The sequence below is a fragment of the Perognathus longimembris genome, chromosome 28, assembly GCF_023159225.1.
Source record: "Perognathus longimembris pacificus isolate PPM17 chromosome 28, ASM2315922v1, whole genome shotgun sequence".
Taxonomy (NCBI): domain Eukaryota; kingdom Metazoa; phylum Chordata; class Mammalia; order Rodentia; family Heteromyidae; genus Perognathus; species Perognathus longimembris.
This window is the reverse complement of record NC_063188.1, coordinates 17199910-17213567: the sequence shown is the minus strand read 5'-3', so window position 1 is coordinate 17213567 and position 13658 is coordinate 17199910. Positions and strand designations below refer to the sequence as shown.

General features: G+C 47.5%; 1 protein-coding gene across 5 annotated transcripts in view; it reads left to right on the top strand.

Annotated features, from left to right (window-relative positions):
• Bcorl1 (BCL6 corepressor like 1) overlaps nt 1–9715 on the top strand; it is a 74544-nt gene extending 64829 nt beyond the window's left edge. For all 5 annotated transcript variants that reach the window (XM_048336845.1, XM_048336843.1, XM_048336842.1 and 2 more), the window contains 3 exons: nt 3114–3191; nt 4203–4353; nt 8863–9715. In XM_048336845.1, the coding sequence (XP_048192802.1) occupies nt 3114–3191; nt 4203–4353; nt 8863–9145 (512 nt within the window). In that variant the 3' untranslated portion in view covers nt 9146–9715. The remainder of the gene's footprint in view (nt 1–3113; nt 3192–4202; nt 4354–8862) is intronic.
• Nucleotides 9716–13658: the final 3943 nt, after the last annotated feature.

The window sequence follows — 13658 nt, the reverse complement described above, 5'->3', positions numbered from 1 at the left end:
AGCTAGCCCAGGCAGGAAAGTCTGTGAGACTCTTGTCTCCAATGAACTACCAAAACAAAAAGCCAGAAGTGTTAAAAGCACTAGTGAGCAAAAAGAAGCCCGGGAACAGTGCCCAGAGCCCAAGTTCAAGCCCCAGGACTGGCACAAAAAAAGAAAGAGTGACCTATAAGGGGCTGAGAATATGGCCTAGTGGGAAAGTGCTCACCTGGTATACATGAAGCCGTGGGTTCGATTCCTCAGCATCACATATATAGAAAAAAAAAGCCGGAAGTGGTGCTGTGGCTCAAGAGGTAGAATGCTAGACTTGAGCAAAAAGAAGCCAGGGACAGTGCTCAGGCCGAGTCCACACCCCAGGACTGGCAACAAAAACAAAACAAAAATGATCTATAGTCTTTGTTTAGATCAAAAACACCAAAGGTAGCTTTTTTAAAGTTGTTTTAGCCAGGAGCTGATGAGTCAGGCCTGTAATCCTAGCTACTCAGGAGGCTGAGATCTGAGGATCATAGTTTGAAGCCTGCCCAGGCAGGGAAGTTCCTACCTTATCTCCAATAAACTACTCAGAAAAAGTTGAAGTGGAGTTGTGGCTCAAGTAATATAGTGTTAGCCTTGAGTACAAAAGCTCAATGTTTCCTGGCCCTGAGTTCAAGCCCAACAAGCACAAAAAAGTTGTTTCCTTGTGGTAAAATACATGGAAGATAAAATGTGTCATGTTAGCCACTTTATACAGTTAGATAAACCTTCGCATTGTTGTTAGATTGTTAGCACCACCTGGCGTCACAAGTTTTCTATTATTCCAAAGGGAAGCTCCACCCCTATTAGCAGTGAATGCTCTTTTCTTTTCCCCAGCCCCTCAAAGCCATCTGTTTGCTATCTCTACAGATTTGCCTATTGGGACATTTCATAGAAATAAGACTCATAAATGTGGGCTCTGTAACTGTCTTCCTTCACATGGTGTTTTCAAGGCTCATCCATGTCCTGACATTTCAGTGTTCCATTTGTGACTTTCATTTAAGCATCTCTGTTCTAGCATGTTCCAATATTTCATCTCTTTTTATGGTTGAATAATATTCCATTGCATTGACATATCCTGTGGTTTTGTTTGTTTTTCGTCAGTAGTAGGGCTTGAACTCTGGGCCTGGGTGCTTTTCCTGAGCTCTACCACTTGAGCTACAGTGCCCCTTCTGGCTTTTTTTTTGGGGGGGGGGTGGTAGTTAATTGGAGATAAGAGCCTCACAGACTTTCTTGCCTTGGCTGGTATTGAACCATGAACCTTAGATCTCATCCTCTTCTGAGTAGCTAGAATTACAGGCATGAGCCACCAGTGGCTAACTAAGAATCTTTTTCTTTTATTAAATTCTAGTTCAAGAGTCTGTAAGGTTCTCCAGAAAGGAAAGGACATCCACCACATGGTTCAGGCAGAAAGGAGTTTATTGGGGGGAGAGCAAACTGCTGGCCTGCATGTACAAAATGGAGGTGTGAGGAGACAGAGGGGAAGGAAGAAGAGAAAAAGAAAGCAAAATAGAAAAGGAAAGAGAGCAAGGACTTGAATCAGATTACATAGGGAGAGGTGGGAGATCTGGCCAGGTGGATTGGATGTGACCTCAGAGAACCAAGACGTAACTGCCCTCAGGTGTACCAGTTACCTAGGTAACAGGTACTGGGGCGCAGACAAACAGGTGGGGGGGCACCTGCATGAGCCCTCCCGGGGGTGGACCTTACATTCTGGCCTTTTAATAATTATGAAAAAGGGTGCCAACTCTCTCTGGCTACTTCCTGCTGGCAGGGGGCATCGACATTTAGGGGTAAAAGGCAGAGATGTGGCCCCTCCGGGAGAAAGCAAGCAGCAGCTGACCCTTGGTGGTAGATGCCAGTCCTGGAAGAAGTCTCATGAGGCAGGGCTGTAACTGATTAGACATTGACCACGTATACTTGTCAGCGTTATTTCTCTGATAAAACTGTCCACTTTTTCCTTTGGTTTGTGGAGGAGATCAAACCCAAAATGGCTAGCCTCTGAGAGAGAACCTAGAGGGGGTCCCTTGAACCCAGCCTGCGTCGCACTCTTGGGGGCACAAGCCAAAAGCTTGGGCCATTGAGACTGATTTTCTAGCCTATGAGGTGTTCTGACTTTATAGAGTATTCTGGTTGAGGACATAGGAGTCCATAAGGACGTAGATGGGGGTCCACAAGGACATAGATCGGGGGGGGGGGGAGGTCTGCAAGGACTTAAGAGTCAAAATTCTTGATGCAGGCATCCCTGAAATGAGACCAAACTGGCCAAAAAGTCCTAAAGGGTCCCTCTGGCATGCTCAGACAAATAGAGGACCTGTAGACGGGAGTCACTCACCAGACATACAGAGGAGATGGTGTGGTGGATGCGTAGCCAGCCATGGTAAAGGCGAGGAGTCCAAAGTGCGTTTCCTCTGGTTTTCAGCAGTTGGGTCTGAGGAGGGGAGGTCAAGGAGGTGGATTAATCCTCAGAAGAGAAGAGGGAGGAGGGGATCCAGCGACTCGTGACTCTGTCCCCATTCAAGTCACAGCACCAGATGTAAGGTTTGCTGGAAAGGAAAGAAACCCCGCCACATGGTTCAGGCAGAAAGGAGTTTATTGGGGGGAGAGCAGACTGCCAGCCCACACAAGATGGAGGTGTGGGGAGACAGAGGGGAAGGAAGAAGAGCAAAAGAAAGCAAGATAGAAAAGGAAAGAGAGCAAGGACTCGAATCAGATTACATAGGGAAAGGTGGGAGATCTGGCCAGGTGGATTGGATGTGACCTCAGAGAAGTAGGAGGTAACTGCCTCTAGCTGTGCCAGTTTCCCAGGTAACTCAGGTACTGGGCGCAGACTTAAACAGGTGGGGGGCATCTGCATGGAGCCCTCCCTGGGGTGGACCTTGCAGATTCCGGGTAGTCAGTTGGCTATATTAGGCTCCTTGCTTCTGGTTTGCAATTGCTTGACTGGGAGGCGGAAGCAGATCTCTTTCTGATCATTCTGACTCAGCGGACTGCCTTTTCTTCTTTCCTCCCATTCCCTCAGCCGCATATGTATTGGCGTTCCTTGACATTCCTTCTCCAGCCGATTACCTGCCTTGGATTACCACCTTCTCTTCTTTTGTCAGATCACCTGTCGGATCTTCAGGGCCGAGCTGAGGGTGACCCTGGTGTGTCGTGGGATTTTTACAGCAGTTCTGTCCTGGGTAAGCTCTAAGTGGGAAGACTCCTACTCAGGGATTTGGGCGTGGGGCAGGTATTGGTTTGGGTCTCACTGATTTCTTCTCAAAGATACTGTAACCCTGTGGAGGTAGCCATTCTCCTTTGTCAGTAGCTTACAGGCCCTTTCATCCAGAGCCCTAACCTTCCCTGAGATTCAGACAGCACTCACCTGAATCAGGAGGCGATAATACACTGATTAAGACAAAGTCATCCCTCCCCATCCCTCCACAACTCCTCATCTTGGGTACGTCATAAACTCTCTCTCCTAAAATCTTTTTCTTCTCCCTTGCTTTCTCATAACCCCTCCAGCTATGAGCATTTAAGAACTCACCTCATCATGTAACAACTTTCATTCCCTCCCTCCCCTTCTCCCAAGATGTACACCTAATTTCTGAGATAGCTCCTGTCTCCTGAGCCCTTAGTCCTCTGGCCCAAACTTTTTTTTTCTCTCTTGGGAGGTCAGCATACCTTGCTCACTGGTAGTTGACCATTAGGTCAAAGGCCAAAGATTAAAGGACTTAAGAATCTCTAATCTAAGTTAGAAATTTAACAGGCCACACCCAAGTACGGGCCAGGAGAAATGAATTTACAGTCTGAGTCTCCAGAATTCAGGCTCGGGTAGTGAGGCACCTTTAGAAAGCTGTAGCCAGATAAGGGTGGGTGTTTTCCCTTGCCTTTGGCTACTGATAGTGTTTTCTGGTCTCTATTTCCAGCTGGTGAACAGTTTATGCTTTGCATCACTGTACTTTTTCTAATTGGATGGTAAGGGAATAAATATAGTGAATCTCTGGCCACAAAATACTTTCTTGTGCCCTTCCAAAGGTGTGATCAAAAACTGGGATCAGCCAGTCTTGATCCTACCTAGAGACCTATGGCCTGCTCATTTTTCTCTTAAGCAATTCCCTAAAAGATCCATTATCTGGTTTTAGAACATTTGTGTTCCCTAGATTTGTGCATGTATTTATGTCCTGATCCCGTGTGTACCTATCTTCTAGAGAAAAAAGATGGGTTTGCCTGTGACCTCCTGCAAAATCCTCCTGGGAGCTCTGAGCAAGGAGAAGATGTGGAAGAGGATGATTTCATGTTTGAACTTTCAGACAAGCCTCTTCTCCCTTGTTACAACCTTCAAGTGTCAGTGTCCCGAGGGTAAGTGTGTGCAAGATCTACAGGGAACACTGTCAGGATCCTGGCAACTCCTGGACAGCCTCCCAGGCAAGGTGGAGCTCGCCAGCAGAGGGACCAAGTAAATGAGTGCTAGCACACAGGAACAATAGCACATGACAAAGCTACTTTGATCTTGTCGCAGATGGAGCGTAACTTACACTCAAACTAGACATATGTAGACTTGTAGGTCTGTACTGTATCTATCCATTGTATGCGTTTCCTAAGCCCCAAATCTAGGTTTACCCTCTGAAGGTTTTGTGTACTGTTAACTGTGTAGAAGAGATAATCTGGGAGATGCTTCAACGGATGAACTATTAGAATCTCTGGAACATTTTTGTGGTTTCTGGAGAGAGCCAGACAGAATATTTGCAAGTGAGATTCTTGGAAAAAAAGAAACAGGACATATGGTTGCCATAGCTGTAGAGCCACTAGGGTCCTTAAGCAATTCACAGACCCATTTCTCATAGGCTTAATGTTAGCCAGGTGATCGGCCCACTAGCTCAGATAACTGTGCAGATGATAATGGGGAGCACCCATTTTTTGGAGAACAGAGTATGGTTGACAGTCTTCAACTGAGCCCAACATAGTCTTTTATGACTCAGAAGGGAGTTTGACAGCCTGTAATGTTGCAGTTTTTGTTACATTTCCCTGTGTATCAGCATGGGAAAGTACTGGGTGGGAGAATGAAAGGGCAGGGCCACTTGCCTTTTCTTCTTAGTCTCCATCATTAGGAAATATCTAAGTACCATTACAGGCAAGGTTAAGAGTAATTTTTCCTTGGTATCTATTTTTGAAATATAGATCCTGTTTTTAAAAACGGCAAACTAAGCTGGGCCCCGGTGGTGACTCACACCTGTAATCCTAGCTACTCAGGAGCCTGAGATCTGATGACCATGGTTCAAAGCCAGCCCAGGCAGGAAAGTCTGTGAGCCTTATCCCTAATCACCAAAAAGCCAGAAGTGGAACTGTAGCTCAAGTAGTAAAATGCTAGCCTTGGGGGACATAAAGCCCAGAGATGGGAACCAAACCCTGAATTCAAGCCTTAGGACTAGCACACACCTATTTTTTTAACCCCCCCCCCCAGCAAATTAGCATGATTGTACAGTATGGGGAGTGATGGACTGGGATGTGCCAGGTGAGCCCCTCCATATGACACTAATCTCTAGACCCCTGTTTTTTGCATCCCTCCCCTCAGCCTGATAAGAATTTTTAAAAGCCTATATGATGACATCAGTTGGGCTCAAGTTTCAAGGGGTTTTGGTCCTTATTCTTCTGGGCAGAAGCTGATCCCTGAGGGTGGGGCCAGGTCTTTTGGATATAGTATTGCACGCTTAATTAATTCCTCCAAAGTATTCAGTACCTCCTACTCTGAAACAAGATCTTGGGCCACAGGCAGTAAAAGGACCGGGCAGTCTGCCTCAGCTGCAGACAAGACCCTGGGCGACCAAGCACATTATCAGCTAAGAACTGGGTCCTGTCAGGACTGGCTTCCTCATGTGACATCGCATCCTCCAACACTTGTTCTGAAACTACCCTTTTCCACAGCTGCAGCACAGTGTGAATGTTTGGGGTCTTTAAGAAGTAGTGGGTGGGCTGGGAATGTGGCTTAGTGGTACAGTGCTTGCCTAGCATGCGTGAAGCCCCAGGTTCAATTCCTCATTTCCACTTAAAGCAGAAAAATCTGGAAATGGTGCTGTGGCTCAAGTGGTAGAGTGTTGTTGGTTTTGAGCAAAAGAAACTCAAGGACAGTGCATAGGCCCTTAGTTCAAGCCCCAGGACTGGCAAAAAAAAAAAAGTAGTGGGTGTTGCATACCTGTAATCCAAGCTCTATGGAGGCTGAGAGTTGGAGGCCAGCCTGAGCTACATAGTGAGACTCTGCTCAAAAAAAAAAAAAAGAGCAAATATCTGGGTGCTTGTGGCTCATGCCTATAATTCTAGCTACCCAGAGGCTAAGATCTGAGGATCACGATTCAAAGCCAGCCCAGGCAGGAAAGTTCATGAGACTCATCTCCAGTAAAATACTAAAAAAAAAACCAAAAAGCTGGAAATGGTGCTGTGACTATAAAGTGGTAGAGTGTTGGGTTTGACCAGAAGTTGTTCAGGGACAGTGCCCAGGCCCAGAGTTCAAGCCCAGGACCAGAAAAGAAAAGAAAATCCTGGGAGTGGTGACTGAGATCCTATGGGTTTCAGCACTTTCTGAATCATCAAAACAAGACTGGATTCTAGTTACCAACAGATATATTCTGAAGAGTTTGCCCCATTTTTAAGAAGTGGTAGTACAAGAATATGGTGCCTGTTGCCCCTTTATGTTATCTAAAACATTCCATTCCTAATGTGTGACTTGACAGTTTGCCATTTTGTAGAAGAAATGTTTTACAACATGGAGATTGTGGGCCTGGATCTGGCTAGACATTCTGTCATTATGTTTAGCAAATGCTGGTTTTGTTTTGTTGGTATTCTTTTCTTCTTTTCTTTTTTTGCATGTGGCTGGAAGTTGAACCCAGGGCCTCAAACTAGGCAAGCTCTCTACCTGCAAGCTACATCCTCAGCCTGGGTAGATGTGGTTATTTAATTTTGTTTTGTTTCTGTTTTATTGCTGGTATTGGGGCTTGAACTCAGAACTTTGCCTCTTGCTTGACGTTGTCATTCAAGGTGGGTGCTCTTGAGGCACACTTCCAGTTTTTTGTTTTGTTTTATTATAAAGTAAGGGGTTACAGTTACATGTCAGGTAATGAATACTGTACATGTCTTTTTGGACAATGTCACCCCTTCCCTCACTCTCTACCAATTTTTCCCTCCTATCCCCACTCACAAGTTGTATAGTTCATTTTCGACATAGTATCCAGTGGGTACCACTGCTGCATTTATTCACCCTTTGTCCCTCCATTTTGGTGCCTCCCATTACCCAGTTCTATTTTTAAATGATTATTTTGTTCTTGGTCATGGGACATGAACTCTTTTGCTCAAGGCTAGTGCTCTGCCACTTTGAGCCACCGCTCCACTTCCGGTTTTCTGGTGGTTTGTTGGAGACGAGAGTCTTGGGGACTTTCCTGCCCGGGCTGGCTTTGCACGGCAGTTCTCAGATCTCAGCTTCCTGAGTAGCTAGGATTACAGGTGTGATGCCTAGGATTCCTGGCTTAAATGATTTTTAATTGGTACATTAGTTGCACATGAGGAATGGGTTACAGATTGGAGTAAAGAGGTCAAATAGGGTCATTTGGGGAAGATCTTGCTTAATATTGTGCTAAGGAATTATAGCTGGGTGTGGTGGTGCACGCATATTCTTTTAGTACTTGAAAGACTGAGGCGGGAAGATCAGAGTTCCAGTCTGGCCTGAGCTACATAGTGATACCTTTTCAAGAAAAAAAATGGGGGGTTACTTCCTAGAGGTACTGGAGATGGATTGAAAACTGTTCAGTGAGGGACTAGAGGGTCAGATTTTCTTGTTGGAAAACTACTTGTAACAGAGAATCCAACAAAGATGAGTTGGGGTGCAGAAGAGTGAGTGTTGGCAAAGGGAAGCCAGTTAGGGGCCGGCAGTGTATTCTAGGTCAGAAGTGGCCACAGCTGGAACCGGGACAGTAGAATGGCAGGAGGGAGAGAGAGCCCTGTAAACCACTAACACGAGGATGCAGTGTTTCTTCCTGTTTAGTCAGTGGAAGTGTTTGGCCAGCACCCCGCCCAGCTGTCCCCAGGCTGCCGCCCAGTCGGGTGTGCTCAGCAAGGGCAGCCTGGCTGTAATGTGAGCCCTGGGCCTGCAGAAACAACGGTGCTAATACATTCCAGAGCCAAGGAGAAATGCCTTTTGGATTACCCGCAGTTAGGCCTTTCTCCATGGCTCCCCCTCTGCTGGGGAAGATCTAGGAGAACAAGGAGGCAGGGGAAGCAGCAGTGTGAACAGGAAAGGGAAAACAGATGGGTAGGGGTAGAGAGCTAGGGAGATGATACAGCCCAAGGCCACAAGGGCCCCGGTTAAGCCCTGGTAAAGTCTGCTAAGGGTTTCAGTTCTGGAATGGCAATTTCTCACCTGCTTTTTTTTTTAAATAGAAGAATTGGCAAATATCCACTGAAGTTCAGCTAGACGCTGGGCCAGGCATTGCAGGGGACTTGCCTCAAGACCTTGTGGATTTAGGGGCAGTGAGTTTCAGTGAGAGAAGGGAGAGCTAGCTTCTAGTGCTTCCGTTTCCCCTCCCCAGCCCCACCTCCCATCCTTGTTTCCTTAGTTTCTTTTTGTTGTTGTTGTTTTGCTGATGCTGGGACTTGAACTGAGGGCCAGGCCTGGGTACTGTCCCTGAGCAGTTTGTATTCAAGGCTAGTGCTCTACCACTTGAGCCACAGCTCCACTTCTGGCTTTTTAGCAATTCATGGGACATAAGAGTCTCATAGCCTTTCCTGCCCAGGCTGGCTTTGAACCACAATCCTCAGATCTCCGCCTCTTGAGCAGCCAGGCTTATAGGTGTGCTTCCTTAATTTGTGTACTTACCTTTGCAGGCCCTGCAACTGGTTTCTTTTCACGGATGTCCTGAAGAGGCTGAAGCTTTCCTCGAGGATCTTTCAGGCCCGGTTCCCGCACTTGGAAATCACCACCCTGCCCAAGGCTGAGTTCCACAGGCAGGTGGCCTCCAGTCAGCTGCTGACCCCTGCCGAGAGGCCTGGAGGCCTAGAGGATCGGTCTCCCCCAGGCTCCTCTGAGACTGTGGAGCTGGTGCGCTATGAGCCTGAGTTGCTGCGGCTCCTAGGGTCTGAGGTGGAATTCCAGTCTTGGAACAGTTGACGGGGGAAACTGCTTCACCCCCTGGTCTTCTTTCTCCTCCTGGGTTTACCCGTCCCCCACCTCCCATGTCTTCCTCCACCAAGCACCAGACTGCAGAATGAGGCAATAATACGGACCAACAAGAAGCCGCCTTATCAATGCCAGCATTAGTGACTGGATTTTTTTTTGTTTGGTTTGTTTTGGTTTGGTTGGTTTGTTTTGTTTTGTTTTGGCTTACAGTTAGTTCTCATCTCCCTGTCATCGTCATTGTGGTTGTGGTTGGTGATGGGAGTGGAAAGTTGAACTCCACATCTGAAGACAAGAGATCCAGGGGTGGTGACAGGTGGTGCCGGGACCCCTTGGACTGGTCCCTCTGCGCATGACCAAGACCAATGGCGGGCCTGGTGGCCACAGCCTGTCCTGAGGAGAAATGAGAAAAGCCCAAATCTCTAAGCACCCTCCCTCCATTCCCCTGAGCTCTTCTGTCTTCCATAGTATTTATTTTATTAGTATTTAATTTGTATTGTTTCATTGGTTTCTGAGAAGTCTGTATCACTGTGACAATTTGAGACAACTTGTTGTATTGAGGGACTTTCTTTACCTCCTTTCCTTTTCTTCCTGGATAAGCTTTGGGCTGCTTCTTCCCTCTGACAGTTATTTCCACTTTGGTTTTCCCACCACTGGGGAAGGGGAAGGAACATTAATTAAACAAGCTGGCTGCTGCTGACACAGAGCTGGGGGGCTGGGGGTAAATCCTGAGGCTTTGGTGCTCCCCCCTCCCCCTGCCAGGTTTCCTTCTTCCTCCCCTTTGCAACAGCCCTGCCATCTTGAGATTCCTGTTTACTAGGGAGACAATTGTGGGGTGAGGGGTATCTGAATTACTCTTAAGATAAGGGGAGTTTTTGAGAATAGGACTGAAGGGTGAAGGTGCCTCCCTTGCTTTCTTCCCTGCTCCCCTCAGAGCACACAATGTGGGTTTAGTCTTGCATCTTTGGCTTTGCAGCACCCTAACCCTGATACCCCAGTCTCCAGACACTGAGCCGCTCCCCTCCCAGCCCTCATCCCCATCTTTCCCCTTTCCCAGACTCACAGCACCCCTATTTCTCTCCCTCCTTTCTCTCTGCCCCCCCCATTCTCCTCTGGGATGTGTTCAGGGCTCTGAGATTGACTGTCCAATGTGTGATCACGTACCACCTGTTTGCTAGGTGATGGCAGGATACCAGTCTCCAGCCTGGGTGCCACTGCTGGAGCCCTAGGGCAGTGTGTGCCCCCCAAGCCTCCCTGTGGGTCTCTAGTTCTCCAGTGCTGCATCTGCTCTGGACAGAGGAAGGGAGGGAGGAGAAGGAGGACGTCCCTGCTCCCTCTGTGCTGTTGTCTTTCCCACTCTTGTTCTTATTTTTCTACCGATTGCTATTTTTCCGAACAATCCTTGTAGAGAGTGTGTACCATCCAAAGGCAAGAGGGCCTCACTGTGGCTGGCTCTGGTTGGAGATGGTACATTTTTATTGTACAGGTGCTAAACAACAACAACAAAAGAAGAAAATTGAAAAAAAAAGACAAAAAAGGAAAAAAAAAGCCAGTTTGAGGATGGGACAATCTGTTCTCTAGAAGTTCCTGACCTATTCAGGAGCAATGATGGTTATTTTCTTTGTATTGTGTTCTTTGTTCCAGGGGGAATTTTCGTGCCCCCTTCTGTAGGACAACCCCCCAGCCCCATCATCCTGCCCAGTTGATTTTGAACACTTGTTCTCCCTTTTTAACGAAAACAACTTATATATATGCATATGTATGAATTATATATGTGTATATATAAAGTTGAGGGGGGTTGGATTTCAATTTTTTTAGTTTTTTGGGGTTCATGATATTGTGTGGTTTATGTTTGCCTTTACTTTTTTGCATTTGGGTGTGTATTCTGGCTGCCCTTTATGTTTCATTAAGCAACTGGCTGTGGAGTCAAAAAAAAAAAAAACACTTGCATACTGAAAAACCTGTGTCAGGGCCTTTGTCTCTGGTCTCTCCTCATGGCTTAACATCTTCGTGGCTTTTTGAGGGTTAAGAACATGGGCATCTGGATGTGGTAAACAAGGGACTCTCATTTTTGCTTGTTATGGTCCCTAAGGGTGCAGTGGGCGAAGGCATAGTGGTGTGACTCATAAACATTTGGGTCACTGGGTCATGATCTGGAAAGTCAAGGAAAGTCAGAAGTCCCAAGGGCTGGGTGGCTAGGGAAAATTGAATGTGTGACTTAGGTCGCTTGGGTGTGAAGGTATGTACTAGAATTCCCTGTTTGTTATAGAAGTAGCAAGAGTAGGGGAGGAGCCCTATGTGGTGACAGTGAGGAAAGATCCTAAAGAACTCATCTGCCTGCCCTGGACCACCCACTCGGTTGTGCTGTGGGATCTCAGCCCTGCCCTCACCCTGGCTATTGTGCCAGTGCTTTCCCTGCCCACGTGCACAGTGCTGGTCTTTCACAGTTCAGCCTTTCAGGACCCAGCCTCTCTGCAGTCAAGACATTCAGCCTAGATTCTAGACTTTCCTCTCGTGGTGATTCTGATTACAGGCTCCAGAATGTATCCCTTACTCTCTGAGGGAAAAGGGATTTCCAAAGGCTGGGACTAAAGCATAACCCCACCCCCACCCCCCATTTGCCAATCACAGGGTTTGGACTCAGGGTCTGAGCACTGTCCCTGGCTTCGTTTTGCTCAGGGCTAGCACTCTGCCACTTGAGCCACAGCACCCACTTGTGGCTTTTTTCTGTGTATGTGGTGCTGAGGGATCGAGCCCAGGGCTTCATGCATGCTAGGAGAGCACTCTACCACTAAGCCACTTTCCCACCTCTCTCATTCCCACCTCTCCCATCCCCGCCCCCACCTTTTTTTTTTTTTTTTTTAAAGACTGGATCTTTCTGTGAAGTTCAGGCTGATCTAGTGCTGATTTTTGAGTTTGAGAACTCTTGGTCCTTCTGCTTGAGCTTTCCAAGTGCTGAAATTATAGTAGTGTACCTCCATACCCTTTAGGTTTATATGCAGGAGATCTGTTTTTCTGGCTGACAGGAATCCAGCCATCTTAGGAATGAACTGTGACCTGGTCTCTGTTGGGATCCAACTTTAGCTTTGCTTTAGCTTCAGAAGCTTGCTCCAAATTGCATCAATCTCTCCAGATATAAGGATATAGTGCATTTGAACCCCAAGGTTATTTGTCATCATTGGCCTTCTCCTGTGCACTCTGATGCCAAGGTCATCATAAGCCACTCCATAGTAGTTCTGACATCAGTGGGTCCTATTTGGATGTCAGATCACAAAAAGGCATGTGGTAATCCTAGAGATTCACCTAGATCTAGAATGCCATGAGAGCTCAAAGAGATGGAGAAGGGCTTTGGGGTGGCTTGGGGTGGGGGACTGGGAGAGATGATGCTTAATAATGAAGTATAAAAGTAGGTATTAGAGTGGACAGGGAATGTATGATTTGGGGACTAGCTGAGAAGACCAAGAAAGGAGGAGAGCTGAAAGCAGAACTAAACAGAAGTTTCTTATTTTTATGCTTCTGGGTTCCTTTACTCTCATCTTACGTAGTGTCCCATCGCCTTTCTGCTGGAGTGGAAGGATTCAGGAGGTAAGGACTGATCCTAGGTCTACATTCCTTTCCTGCCTGTGAGCTCTTATTAGTGACCTATCAATGGTGTCCTAAAATTTCCAGTGTGGTGTAAGAAAGAACCAGCAGTGCCACTGTGTTAACCCACCATGGTTGAGCACCTAATCTGCTAGAGCTTTCATTGGTCATTGCCAATTTAGCAACCTGCTGCTAGGTGACCATCACACTGTCAATGAAATAAGGCCATTGAACTGTACTTTGTTCCTCTGTATCAGTCATCAATCCACAGTATAGTCCAGGGCTGAAAGAAGTCCTACCCGTGTCAGTATTCCTGGAGTGAGCCTGTGTCTGGATGCCTGTACGATGTGTGGTAGCGGAGGGGTGGATTGAGCAGTAAATTGGTAACGGGGAGTGGACATTTGTTGGGGCTTGGGTGTGTGCTTTTGGAAGGTGGGAAGGGTGGAGTCTGCCAAAGGCTTCCTCCATCTGCTGAGGAGAGACCTGAAGTCCTTGAGCCTACTGGATGGAGCATCCGGGTGCGTTTCCCCAGAGCCGGGCTTCCACAGCGATCGGGGCTGACTGCAGTGTCCCAGGGATGCCTCCCCTCCATGGCCTGCGCAGCCTTACTGCGAGCTGGCTGCTGGCAAGCGCACCTTAAGGTGCCTTGATAACATGCCGGTTTCGAACTGAAAAACGGCTGCTCATGAAAGAGTGTGAAGAGTGGACCAGACTAGTTCCTAGTCCACAAGGCTAGTTTCTTGTGGCTCACGGGTGGGCTGTGGACGGAGCTGAAGGCCTAGCCTGCGGCGCGCTCACCTGCTGGTCCCTTGCAGGCTGGGGGAGGGAGGGGAGGGAGACGGAGGGGGAGTAGGAGGGTCCAAGGGGCGGGGTCAAAGCGTGACTGGCCAATGGGATGAAGGCATTTCATGGACTGCTAAATTCA